The sequence below is a fragment of the Akebia trifoliata genome, chromosome 3 (assembly GCF_017979445.1).
Source record: "Akebia trifoliata isolate Shusen 1 chromosome 3, ASM1797944v1, whole genome shotgun sequence".
Classification (NCBI taxonomy): Eukaryota; Viridiplantae; Streptophyta; class Magnoliopsida; order Ranunculales; family Lardizabalaceae; genus Akebia; species Akebia trifoliata.
In genome coordinates, this window is record NC_141377.1 from 20,660,891 (window position 1) to 20,684,909 (window position 24,019).

General features: G+C 32.4%; 1 protein-coding gene and 1 long non-coding RNA gene across 2 annotated transcripts; both read right to left on the reverse strand.

The window, feature by feature from the left end:
- Positions 1-653: 653 nt before the first annotated feature.
- On the reverse strand, positions 654-1,336 carry LOC147406130 (uncharacterized). The gene is made up of 3 exons (XR_015175769.1): positions 1,136-1,336; positions 840-1,046; positions 654-746 (listed from the first exon to the last, which is right to left on the reverse strand). It is a non-coding gene; the product is annotated as an uncharacterized LOC147406130 (long non-coding RNA).
- Positions 1,337-1,453: 117 nt separating this feature from the next.
- LOC147406131 (uncharacterized) lies at positions 1,454-5,177 on the reverse strand. The gene is made up of 5 exons (XM_086432500.1): positions 4,677-5,177; positions 3,563-4,525; positions 3,101-3,294; positions 2,731-3,009; positions 1,454-1,589 (listed from the first exon to the last, which is right to left on the reverse strand). The coding sequence occupies exons 1-5, from the start codon at positions 5,175-5,177 to the stop codon at positions 1,454-1,456; spliced, it is 2,073 nt and encodes a 690-aa protein (XP_086288626.1).
- Between the last annotated feature and the right edge of the window lie 18,842 nt (positions 5,178-24,019).

The following is a 24,019-nucleotide window of genomic DNA, read 5'->3' on the forward strand; positions in this document are numbered from 1 at the left end:
TTTCTTGCACCTTTTATTCTTAATATAGATACTTTATGCTTAGATTAGATCAAGATAAAGTATGCTTAAACTAGATAATTGGTAGTAGGAAGTTTTCAAAGAATTCTACTTTGTTTATGTTCCCTTATTTCATTTCATTTGCAAAACTTTCCGATCTAAGGAGCTAACACCAAGCCCTTACGATTGAGTTATAAAAAGGCTTGAAACAAAGAATGTCTCATCAACATGTTCTAGGTAGATCCACCTCTAATGGTGTTCTAATTTCATAAGTTTACTTGCTTTTAATTTCACTTACTTTAGTTCTTTTCTAGTAATTTTACATTTTCTTATAAGTTCAAAAATACAAAGAAAAATAGTTTTAATTCCTTTTAGTTAATTTGAATTTTATCTTCTTAGCTTAACTCTATTCCTCCTTCTCTTGGGTTCGATCCTCTACTTGCCCCACAAGTAAGGTAAACGTAAGATTATTATTAACTCCGGTGAGAAGAACAACGATAGTCTCATCAGTCCTTTCTTGTGTGGGTTACTATGACAATTTGCATCCGCGATGGCTCCACCCCATTATTTTTTTCTGTCTATTAACAAGTAAAGCATTAATCATAAATAGTATTGCAATCATATACTAAATAAGTTCGATGGTTATTTGATTTTACCTCCTCCTCGAATTTTCTTGCAAAGCTCTTTGTGCCAGATGTGTGGTATATTTTTTGTTTCTTACGATTGGCTTTATTTTTCTTTTCCCACATCTACAAAGTAAACAATAAAAAATTAGATAATATTCAAACCTTACCAATAGTTAATTAAATGAATTTATATGTAACTATGGTTGTTACTCATACCTTACCAACTTTGCCTTCCCAAAATTGAACAAGCCAATCCCACTCCACTTGATCCATAAAAGGTGGAAGGTTCTTTTTAGCCTCATCTGGAGCGCCCACAAAGTCTAAATAGTATTTTTTTTTCAAGAGGCATTTGCGGTCTTTCCATTTCTGATTGAAGGATTCAAGAACCCAACCCTTCAAGTCGGCATCGATATCAAAAACCCCCTACATCAAATTTAAAAAAGCATAGGCGTAAAGTTTCTAGATAAATATAAACAGTTAGTGTACTTTAATTGATTTATTTTTTAGATTACCTGAACAGTTTGCCAAATATTTTCTTTAGCTTCAATCGGCACTCGCCTCCAATCTGAATGCATAAAAGATATGAACCGTGGCTTCCGTACCACGGTACCTAAAAACTGTCCAAGTAACTTGGTCCCATTGCCAATAGGCTGCTTGTAGTTGTTTTTTCAAACACATGTTTTTAAATCCTGTAGGCCAATGTTCTAAAGTGATTCAAGACGTGTATTGCCTCGCACATGTTTTTTATGCGTCTTGGTAGACCCTGTAGAAAATTATGTACAAAAAATTGATTATCATTCAATTACATATACATATATGAGTGCAAAATCTTAAAAACAATTAGTCAATCTTACTAGATGTTGAATTAGATCCTGATCGGAAGGGGCAGTCATATCTATCTGTGCGGGCCCCAAATGTACCGTCTCATCCCCATGTTGGGAAGGTTGTGAATCATGACTATGCATCCTATAATAAAGATCAAGAAAATGATTAGTTCCTTTGAAACTTATAAGAAATGTTATTAAGTTAATGATAATAGAGGTCAATTCAAAGATTTACAAATGAGTTTTTTTAATTATTAATTACCAAATCTATGTCAAATGATACATTGAACTTGGAATTACATCATTGTACATGAATAATTTCAAACAGCATCACTGGACTCCAACTCATCCCCATCAATACTATTGAAATCTGACTCGTCAATGTCATCCTTCTTAATTTCATATGTGGCCGTTAAAGGTGTCGTGATAATTAGAAGCGCATTGATCGTTATTCCTGGCATATCTTACCTATCCCATGTTACGTTATCATCAGAGGCGATCAAAGTATCCACCATACTTTGATCATTACAAGACAAGTTTTGCAAGTAATCATCGATATCCTCTACTGTACCATTTCCTCCCATTTCAAACAAATCTCTTGGTTTTGACTGTACAGTAGTATACCAGTTTGAATTCATGGAGTCCTTGACGTAGAATACTTGTGTGGTTTGAGATGCTAGTACAAATGGTTCATCGAAAACATTTGCTCCAGTATTGGATAAGTATGTGAAATTCACGAGCGTAAACCCCAAGTCATCTTTTTTTATTCATCTTCTAACGTCAACCCACTCACACTTAAACAATACAACACGCTTCCATTCATAATAATTGAGCTCTATGATATCAGTCAATACACCATAATAGGTAATGTCTCCTTGAATTGGGTTTCTATCACTAACACTTGAGAAACTTGATGTATTTGCAACCACGATAACTCTGTTGTTTTGAGTTTTTCTCTTACTTTCACTACCTTTCGTGCGAAATCTGAACTCATTAATGATATACGTGTTGAATCTTTTTGCGACACGATCAGGACCCTTTGCTAATTTCTTAACTTCATCTGAAAGTGGAAAATTCTCCGACTGGGAGGACTTGTTGAAAAGCCAATCATCAAATTCTTTGGCGTGAAGCCTATCAATTTCAAAACGACTGACCCGACGATGCTGCTACTTAAGTTCATTCTTGTGTTTTCTGTATATGTTTGAGTTCAAGAGATATGATTAACTATGGATATATTACATTCAACATGCATCGTAAAACTCAAAATAAATATGCATTCTTACTCAAAGTATGGGACAAGTGTCTCAGAGTTGAAAAGCATGTATCGATTTGCTTGTCTCCATGATATTTCATCTAGAGTAAATACTTGTTCTTTTCCCAATAGTCGACCTGAGAAAGTGTTACCAAAGTCATCATTTCTTATTGGCCGATTAAACCTTGTCTCCACACTATCAAAGTACCTCGAGCAAAATGTTAAGCATTCTTCTGCGAGGTACCCTTCTGCGATAGAACCTTCTGGTCGACTTCGATTACGTACATACGATTTAAGTGTGAGAAGGTACCTATGACCATGCATTGAGATAATTTGACTATGAGATTGAATAGTGTGGTGCATGTGAAACTAAACAAAAAAATACAAAAATTAATGCATACCTTTCAATAGGGTACATCCATCGATAATGTACTGGTCCAGCGATTCGTGCCTCGGCAGCCAAATGAACCGGTAAATGCACCATAACATCAAAGAACGCTGGGGGAAAAACCCTCTCTAAGTGGCATAATGTTAGCACAATTCGAGACTGCAACCTTTCAAAGTCATCTACCCGTGCAACCTTAGAACACACTCTCTAAAGAATGTGCACAACTCAATTAGGTTTGCGCTCACATGCATACCAATATACCTCGCAAGGCTATCGGGAGTAGTTGTTGCATCAACACATGACAATCATGACTCTTGAGTCCAGAAATCTTACGTTTTTGGGATGTCACATCGTGAAAATTTCGATGCAAACCATCTGATCTTACAATTCTTCAACACATTACAAAAGTTCTCTTTTTCAATATTAGTCATTGTAAAACACGTGGAGGATAATATGTCTTATTTCCCATACTAACTGGATGAAGTTTATTTTGTATTTTCATTTCTTGCAAGTCTAGACGAGCCTTCAAATTATCTTTTGTCTTTCCTTCGATGTTCAGCAAAATCCTAATGACATTATCACACACATTTTTCTCAATGTGCATGACATCCAAACTATGTCGCAACAGATTGTGTTTCCAATAAGGTAAGTCAAAGAAAATACTTTTCTTCTTCCAATTGTAAAAATCTCTCGCATCATCTTCTCGTCCTCTCTTGCGACCTTTTGCAACTTTAGAAATCTTCCCGAATGTGATGTTTATGCCCTCTACTTGTTCCAAAACCTCATAACCAGATGGTGGGATTGGCATAATTCGATGTTCTCGTTCTCCATCGAAACATTTCTTATCAAATCTAAACCTATGGTCAATCGGCAGAAATCGACGGTGACCTAGGTAACAAAATTTTCTACCATGCTTCAAACGTCGAGAACAATTGTCCTTATTGCAACAAGGACAAGCAAGACGACCTTTGGTGCTCCATCCAGACAACATAGCGTATCCTGAAAAGTCGCTAATCGTCCATAATAGTGCAGCTTTCATTTGAAAGGTTTGATTGCTATGTGCGTCATATGTGTCTACGCCAAACTCCCTCAATTGTCTCAAATCATCTATCAATTGTTGCAAATACACGTCGATATCATTGTCGGGTCCATAAGGACCTAGAATCAATAATGATAACATGAGATAAGGCTGTTTCATACACATCCATGGTGGTAAGTTGTATACTGTTAGAATGACAGGCCAAGTACTATGAGAAATACTCATCGTCCTAAATGGATTAAAGCCATCGGTTGCCAACCCAAGTCTAACATTGCGACTGTCTAAAGAAAATGGTCGATGTTTAATGTCAAAATCTTTCCAAGCAAGAGAGTCAGCTGGATGCCTCAATGACCCATCTTTGGTACGACTCTCGTCATGCCATCGCATGAATGCTGCGGTCTTCGATGACATGAATAACCTTTGAAGCCTTGGAACCAATGGAAAATAACGCAATATTTTAGCAGGAATCTTTCTTTTTTTTTATCCTCAGATAAATGTTCTCATAATTCTCTTTATGTTCAACTTGCTGCCATCTCGAAGTACCACACACCTTGCATAATTCGTCATTGGCTGTGTCCTTCCAATATAACATACAATCATTAGGGCACGCATCAATTTTATTGTAATTAAGTCCCAACTCCCTAATGATCTTCTTCGCATCATAAAAAGAGTTTGGCAACAACTCTCCCTCGGGTAATGCCTCCTTCAAAAGCGTAAGTAACATGTCAAAGGACTTGTTGCTCCATCCAGACAAACACTTTATGTGATATAGTCGAACAATGAAAGAGAGCTTTGTGAACTTGGTACATCCGGGATACAACTCTCTATCTGCATCTTGAAGCAACCTAAAAAAATTTTCTACATCGGCATTGCGCCCTTGTGTAGGTTCACTTACTCCATCAGGTACATCATTGTCCACACCCAATATATCAAAAACATCGTGCAACATTCCATTCATATCAACACCACCTGGAGTATCATCACATGAAATAGTGGATGTGGATGTGGAAGAAGTTTCCCCGTGATATTTCCATAATGTGTAATGCTCCATAATTCTATAAATGATGAGATGTTCCTAGACAACATCCCGTTTTAAGAGCTTAAAGTTGACACATTTCCTACATGCACATGGGATGAGGCCGGTTGATGTATTGGCAAATGCGAAGTCGAGGAATTTATCGACACCGTTTATATATTCGCTACTCACCCTACATTAGAAAATAATGTAAGGGAACTTTTAAAAACAAATCTCATTGAGTTATAAACATTGACAATGGATCATAAGTAGTTAACTTTACCTCGACTTTTTCATTCAACTCTTATCCATATCTTCTTTCAACACCTAAATTAAAAAATTACTGTAAAAAAAATACTATAAAGACTGTAATAAATGTTAGGTTTTCTTTACAGTCTATTTGAACTGAGAGAAGATAAGAGAAAAGAAAAGAAAATATGCAATTTTCTTTTCCTTTCTCCTGTTTGAATTGTTCAGTGGGGAAAGAAAAGAAGAAAATTGGAGAGAAGAGAATGGAAAAAATGTCAAATTTGATTATCTCCAAAAGTGGAGATACGATGAGAGAAGATAAAAGAATGAAATTTTACATTCCAAGTCTGTCCTCATTATTTTCAAAATTTCCAAAAATAGGTAATATTGGCAAGTTTGCTATTATTACTTACATCTTAAGTAAACAAACATCCGATAGGCCATCCGACAGGCCATTAACCAGGCCATTCGATAAGTCATTGGACAGGCCATTGGGCAGGCCATCCAACAGGCCATTGGATAGGCCATGGGACAGGCCATTGGATAGGCCATCCAACAGACCATTGGGCAAGCCATCCAACAAGCCGTTGGGTAAGCCATCCACCAAGCCATCCGACAGGACATTGGGCAGGCCATCCAATAGGCCATCCGACAGGCCATTGGGTTAATTTTGATAGCATAACCTAGCCAATCCATAATTGATGAAGAAAAAAAATACATTTAAAATTTCTCTCTGCATCAAATCATAGGAAATTATCCATAAAAGAAAGAGGATCCAGATATTCATTATTAGTACAGTAATGATTTCGATGGGTAACTTAGGATCGATCCTACAACCTAATTATTGTAATTCCACCCAATTAAGCTTTGGGAGATTCGAAATTCTGTAGTACTGTTTGAAAATTCAAATTATTCACCTAAAATATTAAACTTTTTTTTTTCTATTTAGGTCCATATGGGAATCTGGGATTGAACCCAATCTCAGACTTCATGGTGTTGGAGCTCAAGACTCACTGGCTAAGATTACGTAGAATCATCCGAGGGGATCGAAAACCCATTCTTGTATTTCAATTTTATTCATAAATTCATAAAATAAAATGAAAATCCATGATATAGTAACTAAAATTGAATCCAATTACAAATCAAAATCTTTAAAACAAAAGAAAACTTGAAACTTGAGGATTTTTTGGTAAGGTGGGATATGCCAAAGCTAGCACTAATACAGATGATTCCCAATTCCATACATTAGGTACCCTCAAAAATAAAAATAAAAATAAAATCCATACCTAAAGCAATAGTAACAAACTATTATAATAGGGTCCATTTCTGATTACTTCTAATACTTTATCCCATCTAATTTAGGGTGGTAAAGTGAGATTAGAAAGATGACCAGAACTCAAACTACAGCTTTGGTATGCAGATAAGTAATCAGCATCAACAACTAAAATAATAAGAATGAGAAAACTCACCTATTATAGTGCTCTTTCACTAAGAAAACGAGATTGAGCATGACAGACCCTCCTACCAGAACATAAATGATTTCATATTTGCATTTCAAACTGGATGTTAAAAAGCTGAACCTCAAGAATAGGTTGTTCACATGCCACAAGTCTGACTACTTCAATACAACATCTATTTTTTAACCAAATACATCTTGTCAATTTGGTTTCTATGCAGATGCACCAAGGATAAAAGACATTTCCAAAGTATTTCAAGAAGAATAGAATACTATATTGTTGTATTTGTTTAGTAGCAAACCAAAGTGAGAGGAGATAAGAAATTGAAACTATGAACCTACAATAGTTAAAACCCAATTACAAGCAGACAACTGGGTGAAATATCATAGTAGACTACTATGGTGAAACATTGAATAGTTATGACTACTTGATCAAATGTCTAACATCATGGTGAAAGTTGTAGATCAAAAGGAATACCTCAAGGCTTCAACCAAATACAATGATTCTTCAGTAGAGATTTTATATAGCCACCTTCCCCATGACTGCCCTATGGAAATCAACTCTGTTAAACCATCAGAGAAAAACTAAGATGAGGTTTTCATAGTTCAAAAATTTGGGCAAAAATTTCAATCACCCACACAAACTTGCAAGGAAAGTAGCATCTACGAGATTAAAGCTTACTGTCATCACCCTATCAGCATAAAGGGGCTATGCACTCCAAACTTATTTTTTAAGAGAACCAAATTATTGGTTCTCAATGCAAGTTATTGGTGCAGCAGTTGAGAAAACACATTACTTGTTAGAAGAATACATAATAATGTTGCCATCTATCACAATATTGCAATTTGAAAGGCGCAATAAGGCCCCATTCAGAATTTAGCTCGACCCTATTGAAGAAGTAATTTCAGTGCACTTAAAATGGAAGTAGAAATCACATAAATCCAAAAACATATATAGATCAGATTGCTACATTTTATTTAAATACATGAAGAAAAGATATAAATCCAATTAAAAGAAGATCATCTTCTATATATTTTTATTTATTTATTGAGAGAAAAAAAAAACTTCTGAAATCTAAAATTCTAAAATTTCAACAAGTACATTAAAAAAAACATGAATAACAAAAAATAATTAACAACAAAAAAAAAATCAGGGTTTAACAAATCACAATTAGCAGAAAAATTCCAAATAAGAAATCGTTGGAAGTCTAGGGTTTCAATCCATGGATGAAGGATCGGATTGCAGAGTATCAATTGCAAAAAAAATTTAAATCGAAACATCAGAGAAAAAGAGAGAGAGAGAGAGAATGTGTGAGCTTACCAGTTGTTTCACTCTAGCTTGTCGAAGTAATCTCACAAGCCCCAACAAACAGCAAGAAAACGAGAGAGAGAGAGTGACAGACAGAGACGAAGGAACGAGAGGGAAATGAGAGGGAAGACAGAATTGGTTTTTCGCACGCACTTCTTTAGCAAATTAATTTATTTTTTCGTCGCGCGGTGAAGAGGATTTACAAACGGATTGTGTTTTTTCGCTGCCCTTTTTGTGCCTTATAGCTGCGGATAAATTAAACCGTTGCTAAAAAACGATTATTTTTCAGATAAATCGAGTGGAGTGTGTGCCTTGTAACGGCGGATAAATTCATCCGCTGCAATAAAACCATTTTTGTTCCTTTTACAAACGGAATTAATTTTCCGCTGCTATTTATACTAATAAAAAAATATTTTTAAAATAATAATTATTAAAAATATTATTTTTAAACTAATTACTTAAAAAGAAAACATAATAAAATTGGATTTATGTAAGACTACCATCGGATAGTGCTATATCCGAATTCGAATCCGATCGAATATCACTAACCAAGATTTTTTGAAAAAAAAAGTCTTAATAACAAATAAACTTTAATTTTTGAAAAAAAAATGATAAAAAATTTGAATAAAACATCAACTAGTTTTACATCAATTTGAAGAAATTGATTTTCAAAAGCTAAATTAATATTATTTTGATTGAGCTAGGTTGAAGCCACCATGTGTGTGTGTGTGTGTGTGTGTGAGAGAGAGAGAGAGAGAGAGAGGGGGGAAGTACCTACCTTGATGCTCGTTGGCCGAAGAAGAGGATGGCTACGGAGCTCACACAGTCAAAATGACGAAACCCACACTGGTTTTTGCGTTTGAGATTGGAGAGAGAAGATACATTGTTAAATTTAGTTGTGTAACATGAATACACAAGCAGATATATAAGTACAAAATAAGTTTTGTTGTGTTACATGCATACATAACACACATATTTAAATCAGAATAGATATTATTGAATTGGATTTCGTAACATTTGAATTCGTATCCGAAACTCATTCGAATGTTAAAATAACATCCGAATGTTAAAATAACATCCGAATCCAAATTTGATATCCAAAAATTTTGGATAATATTCGATTTTCCAAATTCGAATTTGGATTTGGATTTCGGCTATCCATTGACACCCCTAGATTTATGTTATTTAATTTATTTATAAGAGACGTGTCTACTAATAAATAAATAAAAAATTTAAATAATAATTATTAAATATTTTAAAAACTAAATAAAAAATGATATTTAAATTAATATTTTTAAAAGAAAACGTAAAAAATTATTAATAAATTTTTTTATTATTAAAAATATTATTTTTAAACTAATTATTTGAAAAGAAAGCATAAGAAAAATGGATTTACGTTATTTAATTTACAAGAAATAATTGTATTTGAAGTACTAATAAATTTTTTTAAAATAATAGTTAATAAATATTATTTTTAAACTAATTATTTGAAAAGAAAACGTAAGAAGAATGGATACAAGAGACATGTCTTTTTGAAGTACTAATAAAAAAATATTTTTTAAATAATAATGATTAAAAATATTATTTTTAAACTAATTTTTAAAAAAATTATAAGAGAAACTTATCCATTTGAATCGAAATAAAAAAAGATTTCTTAATAATAATAATAATTATTAAAAAATATATTTTTAAATTAATTTTTAAAGAGAAAAACGAAAACGTAGGGTAGACATATCCGCTTGAATCAAAATTTTTAAAAAAAATGTTAATAATAATTATTAAAATAAAAAAAATGTATATTCGCTTATTATTAAAATTAATAATATTTTTTTAAACGTAAGAAAAATTTGTGAAACATTATAAGAACAGATGTATCCGCTTGAATCAAAATAAAAAAGAGATTTGTTACAGATTAATTATTTAAAAAAAATATTTCAATTAATTTTTTAAAAAGAAAATCTAAAAAAATTAATTTCCTTGGGGGCGGATACAACTAGCCGCTGCAAAAATACATTTCAATGTGCTTCCTATAGTGGCGGATAAAATATCCGCTGCCAAAAACCTTTTTTAATAAGTGTGGTCCCCTATGGTGGCGGATACAACTATCCGTTGCAAAAAAAAAAAAACATTTAAATGTGCTCCCTATAGTAGCGGATATCAATATCCGCTGCAAAAAACGTTATTTCTTCGAATGTGTATCACATGTAGCGGCGAATACAATCATCCGCTGCAATAAAACATTTCAGTGTTTTCTTCCTTCCGAAATGTGTCTCTTTTAGCAGCGGATTAGTATATCCGCTGCAAAAAACATATCATACAGCAGCGGAAATATTGATCCGCCGCTATAAACCGTCGCTATACACCAAAAATGTTGTAGTGTTGCCTTTTGGATCCGTTGAGTGAACTTCTTCATTTTTTAAACCTTATAAAAACTGAAACAAATAATATTTAAAAAAAAAAATTACCAAACATATTATGTCGAACCATATCTATCGAATTTGGAAAATTAATGTCGACCTATATACTACGTGAAAATTGGAAAATTTGACAAGAAAATTTTATGGGCCAAAGCCAACAAATTTTAGAAACCAAATTTCAACAACTCAAGGTTGTTGAAAACTTTTATGTTCATAGATTTGATGGCTTAGAGTTATTGAATTTCTCTTATTCTCCATTAATTTGAAGATTTCGACTTGTAAAAAAAAAAAAAAAAAATTCGACAATGAGAAAATTAACACCTTGGTCCGTTAAATATGGACTTTTTTTTGTGTTGTGATATAAATCGTCATATAGCAAAACATGGCGTTCACGATCAGTTGACATGTATCTACAATTATCGACCTTTCAGGTTGACATATTCATCAACAAAACTCATTTTTGCCTAGAAAAAACACATTATAATGATGTTTAAACACATTCTGAAGATGATAAATATACAAAAACTTATACATTACAGTTCAAGATCTAAGTTTTCTACAATAATAAAAAAAATCCCTGATTTTTCTACAATTAGAAAAAATCCCGGCTGAAGTTGATGAAGTTGTCTATGAAAGACGATGACGTTGTGATGAAGAATTTCAATCATAACTAATGAAAACATATTTGATTGATACATATACTATATGTGGATATTAATAAATTATGGGTGTGCAACTACTACGTGAGTGTAGATATCTCAAAAGGTGGGTGCAATTATTCTCATCCTTCATTCAAACTTTTAGAACTTTTGAAAGTCAAAACCATAAGCCTCCAACAATTATGACCTATACTCGGTCATCAAGGTGTTTTTAAAATAGATTTTTTTATATTAATAGATCACCTAATTCTGACATGTGTATATTTCCAACAACTATCAATGATATACAGGGCTGACCACTTAGGTAATTGCCTAAGACCCCACATCAGCGGAGGGCCCGTCCAAAAATATATTTTTCGATTTGATTCTTTCAATGATAAAATACAATGTCTACATGGCATTTTTTGATGTAGATTAAGTACTTTGAGCTGCGTATCATGTAGAAAATGATTTTATTAGGAGTCCAATGCCTTTTAAACTCCTATCAAAAAGTGCCACACAGGTTTTATTAAGAGTCCAATGTTTCTTAAACTCCTACCAAAGGTTTATGGATCCCAATTCTCAATAATTGAAGGACAGAAAGCATTTTTAAAAAAAAAATATATATATATATATAGGGTCCCGTTCGCCACCCTTAGTTTTACCACACACTTTAACAAACGCGTTTTGTCTTACATGGGTTAGAAGTTTCGGAATGAGCTGATTTTTGGTGAGGATGATCTCTATGGTGAGGAGATCATCCTCACCAAAAATCAGCTCATTCCAAAACTTCTAACCCCATCATCAAAATGATTTACAAAAAATGGACGGTCCACGATTTTTCAACGTGTAAACATGGGGCTAAACATTTCGGAATGGGCTGATTTTTGGGGAGGATGATCTTCTAATCATAGAGATCATCCTCACCAAAAATCAGCTCATTCCAAAACTTCTAACCAATGTAGGACAAAAAACGTTTGTTAAAGTGTGTGGTAAAACTTAGGGTGCTGAACATTTCCCAATATATATATATATATATAATATATATATATATATATATATATATATATATATATATATATATATATATATATATATATATATATATATATATATATATAGATTCTTGTACAATTAAGTTGAGAACACCCTCCCCATATAATAAGTTTCCAAATTCTTTTTTTACCATATCTTAGATCATATTAAAAATTAGAGTGTGACTAGCCTTACCTATTCATTAAGATTTCAACTCTTACTAAGGGTGTCGAGCATACCATTTGGCATAGAAAAACATGATTTTATGCTACATGGTTGTAGAGGACAAAATCCATTAGTTTTGAAAAAAAAAATTATAATTTTTCATCGTTAAATTTTAATTCTAAATTTAAAAGTTCTGTGAAAGTTTGGTAGCCATCCATTATCAAAACCTAGGATCAAGTCCTAATTTTACTTTTTTCATGAAATCAAGAGTGCTTTATTGTTGGATTGCAAATTTGATAATCAATTTGAGCTCAGGAACCTTATTAAGAATTAAAATCTTACTAATTTAGTAAGGATTATGATTTTCTAAGAATTGGTAGTTTCAAAACATAAAAAATTCTCAATGCCTAGGTTGAGACTTCAAGATTTGTTTTTATTAGTTTTAAAAAAAGGTTGTTTTAAGCCCTCTCCCCTTGTACATTAAAAGCTAAAATAAAATGAAAATAAAATAAAAAAAATAGCTCCGAAATCCCACACACGTTGTAGGTCTACAAAATTTATTAAAATAATTTTTGTTATTTTCATATAATTTATTCTTTCTCAAGTTTTCAACACATTTCACTTACCCTATTACTACCATCTTCTCTCCCACACATACATAATCTTTCTTTATAAATACCTTAATAATTTAATTTGTAGCATCGAAGCATAAGTAGGACATTTTTATTAAGGTAAATTTAATATTTGGATTAACTAAAGTATTAAATTGATCTTTCTCTCTCCATCATTATTATTCTTTTATCTATTTATTCTCATTTGAAAAGCACATAATTATTTAATTATTTATTTTTGAATTGTCAAAGGAAGACATTATTAATCCTATTTTGGATTTGATTTGATTTTTTCATGTTTTTAGGTGGATTAACCTTATTGTTTATTGAAAATGATTTGCTCTTTAATAAATAAAAAATAAAAGAACTTTAAATAAAAAAAATTATTATATAATTAATCAATTGATATTATTTATATTAGAGAGTTATTATTCCCACACCAAATTTTACTAATGCCACACCAATTATGTACAAAATTCACATAAGAATCGGTGTGGCATTAGTAAAAGTTGGTGTAGCAATAACAGCCCTCTATATTAATGTATTAAATATTAAAAAGACCTCCTTCAGAGTTTTCGTCCTAGGCATCAACTTGCATGGAGCCGGTCCTGATGATATATAGTCGCTTGTGTACCTACTTTATCTTAAATTACAGCTTTGAAAATGTGTTATTTAATTAAGTCCAATAAACAGTGTGTATTGCGCTCTTAAGAAATATATTCCTCTTAATGAATTGTTTTAACCAATGAGATTGTGCCATGTGTACTGCAAAAAGGAGATTGACTGCGCAAGTTTCCATTTTTCTCTATATAATAATTTAAAAATTAAGGAACATTTTCCTTACTGCTTTTATATTATTTATCATCATTTTTATTTCGCCATCAGACTATAAAATTAAAAAATAGAAACATGTCACATCCCACAATTAAAACCTTCATTTGACTTAAAGGTTCGATTTAAGGGGGATGAATAGCAATTAAAAATCATTGATTAATGTCAACTAATGTTTGAGAAAAAAAAAAAAAAAAAGATATAAGAACCTTGATTAAGCTGAGGATTGCTATGACATCAATAATCCCAACTGCCATTTTTAGTAATCATTAAATATAATGATTGGTGAAAACGATAAGGTGAGCATTATAATGGTATTTTCTATGATTATATGGCAATCACTACTTTATTTTACAGATAATTAGATTATTTCTTTAAATATAATGTATTATATATATATTTTTTATTATGAAAATTAGATTTTCCAACAATTTTTTTTCACTTTAGGCTCAACCAACATTTGTAACTTTCTTTAAAAAAAAAAATAATAAATAAATATTGGACTGGGAGAAAACTTTTCGAGATTCCAAATGTTTTATCCCCATAGACAAATAGTATTTTGAGCCGTTCTATATTATATTGACTTCCTGCCACACTATTGTGCCGTCGTAATGGCATCTGAAAGCATTTATGGCTCCACACCTCCACATTAGCATAGCTTTGTAGGAAGTCCGTTTAATATTTTTCTTAATACTATTTCTTAAAGTTAATTATAGACAACATGTGTTTTTTTTGTCTTCTTCCTTGCAAATTAACTGTCAATGCAATGGAAAGTCCTACCATTTGCTTTGAATATTAGGTGACGCTGAAAAAAAAAATAAATAATGAGTAATGATTTTCTGACTCCCCCACCATGTGTCATACTCAAAATACTCTTTTGATGTGCTGTTCTATGGCGTTGCAACGTCAGTCACGTACCATCAACATTCTCAAACCCTGTGCATTCATCATTATTATAAAAAAAAATTGCTACCAAAAAATATTGTACCGAATATCTTACAAGGTCAGTTCCAATCTCAAGAAAATTCATATTTTTCTCTTATCTCAATTGTCTATTCGACAGAAAACATCAATCACGATTAAGGTTAGTGTTGAGTTTAGTTCCACATGGGGCTTATTGCCTCATCTCTCCTTATAAACTCTTCGACTCTCAACCCATTTTCAATTGATTTTGAGTTGGGTTAGTGTTTTTCAATTAATTAAATTCTAAATATCTAGGGGGCGATTGATTCAGCTTCTTAAAACTGCTGTCAGCTTCTGCTGTCTGAATCTGCTGTCTGATTCTGCTGTCAAAATCTGAAAAGCTGAAAAACTTGTTTGATAGAGCTTTTTAAAACTGCTGTGCTGTTGACTAGAATCTGACTGTGGACTGTTTGATACAGCTTCTAAAATCTGCTGTAGTAGGGTAAAATGACCAGAATGCCCTTAAGGTTGATAATGCAACCAGAATGCATAAAAATTGCCAGAATACCCCTATACATATATAATTACACTAAATATATATATATATAAATATAATAAAATTATATAAAAAATTAAAAAAATAATTATTTTAATTTTAAAATGTTTATAAATCTATAAAAAATTATAGAAAAATTTATAATTCTATAGAAATTTCGGCAACATCTCCTCTTAAAAATAGACATATAAAATTTTCCTAATAAATGAAATACCTGCATAATACACAATCTAACATAATGTACGCAGAATGCATCAAAAATTACTAAAATACCCCTATAAATATATAATTACACTAAATATAGATAAATATAATAAAATTCTATAAAAATTTCGACAGCATCTCCTCTTGAAATTGAACATATGAAATTTTCCTGATAAACAAAATACCTGCATAATTCAATCCAAATTTCACATTTTACATAGCACATCCACATTACATCGTATATACATAACACATCCACAACCACCACATTTAGATTCTGACATCATTTAAACATAATAATCATAGTTAATATAATAAGTAAAACTGAAATAAATAAAAACATAAAAAATATACATCCAACAAATGCATACAAAATATATTTTTCATTCTTCTTGTTTGACTCTGTTACTTTATCTTGAGGAACATTATCATTGATAATGTCAACTTCATCTACCCACAGAAAAGACCCTGCATGTCTCTATAAAGTAAAATAACATATGAATTAATATCAATGTCACCAAATATAAATACACACCCAACATTAATATCAATATTATATTACCTGCCAAGATGGACACCTATAAAACATCCTCCCATAATTTTCTTTTGTTTTAGCTGTGACTAATGTCATCACTCGACCACATGAACAACATGGTGGATACGTATAGTTTGCCATCAATGTTATTCATCATACACAAAGACAATAAATAAATAAGTATAGAATCTTCGAAATATACTTAAAAATATTATAATCTTTATTCCAACATTGTTTAACAGTATTTATAATTACAATACAAAATTATCCAACAGAATATGAAAATACATCAATGATTGCCAGTAAAAATGGCATCAGCTATTAAATCTCTATGTATTTTCATTGTTTATTGACTCTGACGACCTACTAATGGGGGAACTGGATACTCTTGATTAGTGATGCCCTCTTCTTCTACTCCCGTTGATCCTTCTTCTTCGAATCGAGCAAATTCTTCATCGACAATAGCATGTTTTCTGATAAAATTGTGCAATGTCATGCATGCAATAACAATGTTTCGTTGTTTGTCCAAATTATATGAACGCATCAACTTCAAGATTGGCCATTTTGCTTTCAAAACCCCAAAGGTTCGTTCAATCACGTTCCGAAGTGAAGAATGTAAATGATTGAATAATTCATTTCGACCATTTGCCCGTGATCTCTTATAGTCTTGTAGATGGTATCGAACACCTCGATAAGGTGCGAGATAACCATCCATGAGTGGGTACCCAACATCTACCAAATAATATTTACCTATTATCCAAAAAAATATATTAATTTCTAAGATTATATATAAACAGATATAATTGAAAAACTTTTATATACAGACCTGGTGGAGGATATGGAAAATTTAAACTGGGAGTATTCAATGTCTCAAGGAAGACACGTGAATCATTAGCTGACCCTTCCCAACCAACCACCACATGAGTGAACAACATGTCAAACGATCATGTTGCCATTACATTTTGTGTGAGTCTCTTATGTCCTCGATATCGTATTTGTTCCGCTATTGGTACAAATGCACTAACATGCGTCCCGTCTATCGCTCCAATACAATCCTACATATTTTTAAGGTATATTAATATATAAACATTAATTAAACAAGTATTTTTCAAATATATATATATATATATATATATATAGATATATATATATATAATATATATATATATATATATATAATATATATATATATATATATATATTACCTTAAAATATGGCCAAAAACGAGGATTGTTACGGATGTGCGAATAGACTTCATTGAGGTCGGGAGGTACAATTAAGGACATTGATAAGTTCACCATACCCAAAAGAATTTTGTTGAAATACTTACTAACTGAATGAACAGAGTGATCAAAACTATTTGCAACTAATCTTTGTCCTTGATTATGTCCTACTATCAATAAAAACATCGCTAGTTGTTCTTGAATAGTAATGTAGCGTTCCATCTTCAATAGACCTCGAACTTCCAAAAGACTACATAGATTCAGAAATACGTGTCGTTCCATTCTAAATAATGAATGACACGTCGCACGATTATCATCCAGTGTCTCCCGCACAAAATCAATCCCCTTTAACTGACTATTATTATGTGGCTCCCTATGTAAAAAATTCTCGTAATAAAATGAAGAACCTAGGACGCCTCCTGTAGCGGCCATACTTAAAACACTTGAGTCGACAGTATTGGTGGAATCATCATTTGAATCGATAGTATCAGTCGTATCAGCTGAATCGATAGTATTCATCGTATCAACATCTGAATCCATGACTTGCTTATGAATTCATATTAGTAGTATATATCTATCTAACAACAAATAAAAATATCCATCTAATAGAAATATTAATCACAATATCCATCTAACAGCCAAAAATATAATATGTACAATATCCATCTAATAGCCAAAATATAATATGTACAATATCCATCTAACAGCCAAAAATAACAATGTATATTGCACTCTATAAGTGCATCATAAAACCCAAAAAAATATTTTAGTTACATATAAAACAAGTCTAAATGCCTTTTCCAGCCATAAAATCAGACATCTCGCCTTCCAACCACTCAAGACGAACATCTGCTGATCGTAATGCACAAAAAACCTCTCTGAATTGTTTGTTCTTTATAAATATCTTCAACGCATAACGATAGAGATCACTATTGGTAAGTACATTTCCTAGCTGGTCTAAGAGCTCGATCGACTCTTGAATACTGCCTTTCTTAATTACAGTGGGATTGGTAGAAGCGGATATCTGACTGTGGACTGCATTTGCGAGCATCTCCAATGACTGGCTAATTTGCCTAGCAGTGGTCGTCTTTTGCCTACGACTTTGAGGTGGTAGAGTATCTCCACTTCTACGTCGAACGTGGGTTGTGGGTGAGGGTACAATAGGAGTAGCATCATCCTCAAACTCATCAGCATCATCAGGAGTCTCCTGTAGAGGTGTCTGAGACTCTGGATGCTGGGTTGGCATTACATCATCTAGATCATCCTCATCTAGATTCTCATCCTGAGGTACTGATGCAGATGGCATTGTACCAGATGCAGGTGACCACATCCGACTACCAATGGCATATGTGCCTCCAAAGATGAAATCCAATTGTTTCGCAAACTTCAGAGGTTGCTTTCGAAATATTGCATCTTTTGGATGATGCTATAAAAAATAAAAAACCCTATTTTACATAAAGAGACAAAAATCTTAAAATAAATAAAATGAAAAATTAACAAGAAATGTACCTCTAACCACCCATCCCACCACTCATCACTTGCATCTAATATGCCATTATCAACATCATAAGAGACGCTAGTATTCGTGCAAATCTTATTCCAACGTCCCCAAATGCCTTTTTGTCTATCCCACTTGTTCTTCATTTGCCCTCTATCGTAATAAACATTAGTTCTCTTATTAAACTCTTTAACTAAGTGAAAGCGCCCTCGATCCGCTGGGTGCACGGATCCGTTTTTGACCCTTGAGGTTTGGGAGTCGCCACCTAGTTATTGTGGTCTAGGAACTAAACTGACTCTAACATGGATAAAAAGAACTAATCTACCATAAAAAATCTGAATTCGGGGATCAAGTTACGGGGTTGGAAGGTGTTAGGCACCAACCCCGCCCGGCCAAAGCCGGTCTCTACTAACTTTCCAAGTAAATTACATTGCTAAAACCTAGATAAAAATAAATATAAAAAGATACATACCTTTCCGATAGCAAGGATTTTGCTCTCTCAGATCTGACAAAAAAAATTCCTTGTACTGTACTCCCTTGCTTCGTTCTGTCTCCGGATTTGACTTCGGATCTCCTAGATCAAGGTATCTCTTTGTTTCTGAATCTGAACTCTTCAAGTTTGTTGCGGATTTAGGAGTGTTTTTGGAGGGATTTTAGAGGTTTTCTAGACTAAAATTGAAGGGGGGATGTTAGGTAAGGAGTTGGGGCTCCAAAACTAGGGTTTATGGGAGGCTAGGGGAGCTTCTAGACCTACTTCTCCTAGGATTTATGATTTTTTACGAAAATAGGGTGTGAGCACCTCTATTTATAGATGTTTTAGGGGTTGATTTGGATAGAGTTAGTGTTTAATTAGAGATCTTTTAATTAGAGTTGTGTTTTAGTTAGACTTATTTTAGGTAGAATTGTGTTTTAATTAAAATTGTTTTAAGTAGAATTGTGTTTTAATTAAAATTATTTTAGGTAGAATTGTTTTTAAGTTAGAACTCTATTAGATAGAGTTATTATTTAATTAGAGTTCTATTATGACTTTTGATCTTATTTGATTGACTTTTAATATTTTGACTTTAGTCTTAATTGATTGACTTTTAATATCTTGACTTCAGTCTTGCTTAATTGACTTTAATTTTGACTTTAGTCTCACTTGATTGACTTTAATACCTTGACTTTAGTCTTACTTGATTTACTTTTAATTTTTTGAGAACCCCCTTCCATTATTTCTTTAATTCTTTGGACCCTCAAATGGAGGGGTCCTTAAAGAAATATCCCACGAACCCTCAACAATTTTGCCTGAGAGTCCGATTGATCGATTTTTTAGGTTCAAAATTTTAAATTAATTTCATTAATGTTTCACTTTAATTATCTAATGTTTTATTTATTAATTTCGAATTTTTTAATTATGAAAATTATGAAATTACCGTTTTGCCCCCGGAGAAGACTTTTCACGTTTTAAGTCGGTTTTTAATGTTCTAGGATGTTTTAGAATCGATTTTTCGTAAGGAATTCAATGAGAATGTTGGTTTGTGTCATTTATGAAAATTTTTATGTGAAATGGTTGTGAACTTTATGAGGGCATTTTCGTAATTTTGTCAAATTCTGTTAAAATTGGTGAAATAATTTATTTGGTTCTAATTTGTTATTTTATGTGTTCGAGAGAGTTTTCTTAAGCGTAACGTAGGCTCTAGGGTTGTCTTGAGTTTAAGGGTATTTTGGTAATTTGGTCAATTTTTAGTGATTTTTATCGTGAAGCTTCTTTTTGGTCTGCAAGATGATGATTTCTATGTTTCTGGGGTCGTATTTTCCTAGCGTAGCATGGTTTCTAAGGTTTTGTTAGTTCGAGATACCTCATCCGGATTTCTGAAACACATCTGGTAACAAAATAAAGCAATAGAATACACATCCATCATTGGGAATCATTGCGATCGGGTTGACGAGTTGATTAATCAAGCGGATGCAAAAATGGGGTGTCTACACTAAGAAATCATAACCGGTCTTGTCAAGCACTTTATGCGGTCTCCTCTCCTTCTTAACTAATTCATAGCAGATCTCGACCCAAACTTCATGTTGTTTGGGTGTCCAATCTGCTTTTGCATTCTTTGAATTGCTATCTTCCATCTGCCAATGGTAATAACAAGAGACGACAGTAGAGCAGAATATTAAATGGTCTATTTCAATTAATCATGTAAATTATTTGATTACTTACACCATCTCAACCTACAATTTGTGCACAGTGTATAATCAAAGATAGAAACCAGGAGGCAATGTCAGGTTATCATATAGATATACATGCTCTTTTGGTGCAAAAATCTATAGAAATTATTTATATTTTTGTTATTTTAATATATAATTACACTAAATATATAATTACACTAAATATAGATAAATATAATAAAATTCTATAAAAATTTTGACAGCATCTCCTCTTAAAATTGAACATATGAAATTTTCCTGATAAACAAAATACCTGCATAATATTCAATCTAAATTTCACATTTTACATAACACATCCACATTAAAAGTGGACTAATGGCCACAAGGAATAGTAAAAATAATGTATTGTAATAAGATGTGTTGAGATCGTCTAAGATTTTGACAAAATTAAAGGGTAATAAGAATCCTATATTTCCAGTCAACTCTATAAAGAGTATAATATTTTTAAAAATTATGTTACCATTTGGGGGAACATGTGCCCCTTAACGTCAGTATAGAGTAATAGACTAACAATGTAATTCAAAATGATATACAAGATAGGCCTTAACATACATACCGAACATTTTTCCATTAAAAGTAGCAAACCCACTCAAGTAGATAAAGATGAAGATGAAGAAAAAAGATCATTTATAATATAACACAAGGTTAGCCAAGCAAAACAGACTCGCACATGCCTTATTTATCTATAAAAGATGTTGAAAAGGATAATTGTTTAAAGTATTTTAAAAAATTATTAAGAAACAAGAAAACCTAAGGATTTTGCTGATTACACTAGTAAAGCTTCTTGCTCTTCAATCCAGAAAGTAAGCTTATTTTTGGGTATAACTAGTGGCCATAGTTTGAAAATGATCTCTTAACCCCCTTTAGATTAGTTTTGAAAAATAAAAAATTTATATAACTCTCATCGACATAATTAAAATAAGTAAAACCAAATTATTTTTCCAAATAGATGCAATTTCTAACAAAAATTGCTTGTTTCTAACAGAGTTTGGATAACAGTACTAATGTTTAGAACAAATCAATGTGTATCAATACAAGATTCAAATAACAGAGTTTGGATCCTATTCTAAACATTTTAACAACTATAACAACAATTCTACTTTTTTATTTATCTAATTTTTATTTTATTCCCTTGTCAACTCCCTCTTGTAAGGTTAATGTTCGTTGTGGATGTCAAAACCTCAAAAATGAGTGGCTATGTCAAGATGTTCAGACAGCATATCGCAACACCGGTTGTGATCCCAAGGAAATCTCAAAAAATCAACATGGAGTTGGTCTACTTCCTTGCAATTCACAATGCGCTAGTAAACTAAAGGTTATAGATTCAGAATTACAGTTGCGTAAAGCTAAAGCTTTAGTTCTTTACTTTTATATTTGAACTTTGAAAGGGACACATCGTCGCAACATGGTCATGTGTTTTTTAAACACATGATTCATATGGTCTATGGATTGCAACTTGTCATAATCTAGGTCCATATGGAGGCCAATTACTAATTGAGTAAACAGTGTCCTCAACAAAACTAGCCCACATGCAGCATATGCTTTTTCTCTATAACTGTGTGAAATCAAGCAACCATAAATGGGAATTTGTTCTCCTAGGTAATCAAAAATTACCCCCAACAATGGATAATGTCGTAATCCAAACCAACCTTGCAATTATATGTACTAAATCAAGCAAACATAAATTGGAACTTGTTCTCCTAGGTAATCTAATTACCTCCAACAATGTACGACGTCTTAATCCCAACCAACATTTTCATAGATCTAGAAATCATATCCCATTTCGAGGTCTTCTAGGTAGTTAAACTGTAGATCATGTGACCGTGTGACTAATCTTACCCGAAGTGTGGCATACCCACAATAAGAAAGAAAAGATTTATGAGGTATATAATTTCTATAGTTTCATAGACATTTAATCCTTATGCCTTTCATAGAGCCTATGTATGAAGTATTCTTATATACAAAATAAAACTCGAGAACCTAACCTCTTTCGAGGTTTAAATCTCAGCTCTCAAAAGTATGGCATAAAATGAAAATGTGTCAGATCCGAGTCGGATATAAAACTTTCCATATTGAGATCTGGATTTTTTTATCCAAATCCAAAACTGATATGATCGGAATTATTTAATTCGGGTGGATCAGTTTTTATGAATCATTTGGTCTTTTTCTTTTCCCTTTTCTCTTACTATTTTACTATTAGAATCCTTTCATTTTATAAAATACTTTAAAGTAATATATTATTCAGATAATGATCGATCCATATTGAGATCCAAATAAAGGGGCATTAAACCATTAAATTTTTATTCAGATCTATTCCAAGGAGCCAACCTGTTAAATTTGGTTTTCGAGTTGCTTTTGAAATTAAAGCTGTGGACATGGCATGATCTCGCCATTCATGAAAATCCTCCCCAAAGCTGAAATTTTTTCTAAGGTGAGCTACTACTCTCATTGAATTGGGGAGAAATTTCCAAGGTCATATGTAAGAAAATCCTCCCCAAAGCTGAAATCCCAACGTTGTAAAGGCCCAAGCAATTTCAATATCCCAAATGTTTGGATCCTATTCTAACAAATATTGCTTGTTTCCAACAAAAATTTCTAAAAGGCGTTAATCGATGCAATTTCTAACAAAAAAATTTCTAAGAGGCGTTAATCAACAACAATCATTCACAAATATTTCTAACAAAAATTTATTTTAATAAAAATCAACCAAAAAATTACAACCCTAACAGAATATTTTCGGTTAATATGCAATTTCGTCAACAAAGAGATAATGAAATCGATGAGATAGAGAGAGAGAGAGCTCACAGAGATGAATGGTGTCGATCGACGGTAGGTTTTTCAAGCCGGTGGGTTTCGTTTGACCGAAGCTAGCGTCGTCGTCGTTGATGGGTTTTGTTTGAACAAAGAAACCGGCGTCGTGGTCGTCGTCAAAGGGTTAGATCGGTGATTCTATGGTCGTCGTCGTCGATAAGATCGGTCGGCTGGTCGTCGTCTTCAATGAGATCAGTTGATTGTGAAATTGAAGGGTGAAGTGTGAACG

Excerpts from the sequence above, each read along its gene's own strand:
- LOC147406131 (XM_086432500.1), bottom strand. The coding sequence starts at position 5,177 with ATGGAGCATTACACATTATGGAAATATCACGGGGAAACTTCTTCCACA. Across the intron at positions 4,526-4,676 it reads CCAATGACGAATTATGCAAG|ACCGCAGCATTCATGCGATG; the intron begins GTGTGTGGTACT and ends ATGTCATCGAAG. Across the intron at positions 3,010-3,100 it reads TGGATGTACCCTATTGAAAG|GTACCTTCTCACACTTAAAT; the intron begins GTATGCATTAAT and ends GCATGGTCATAG.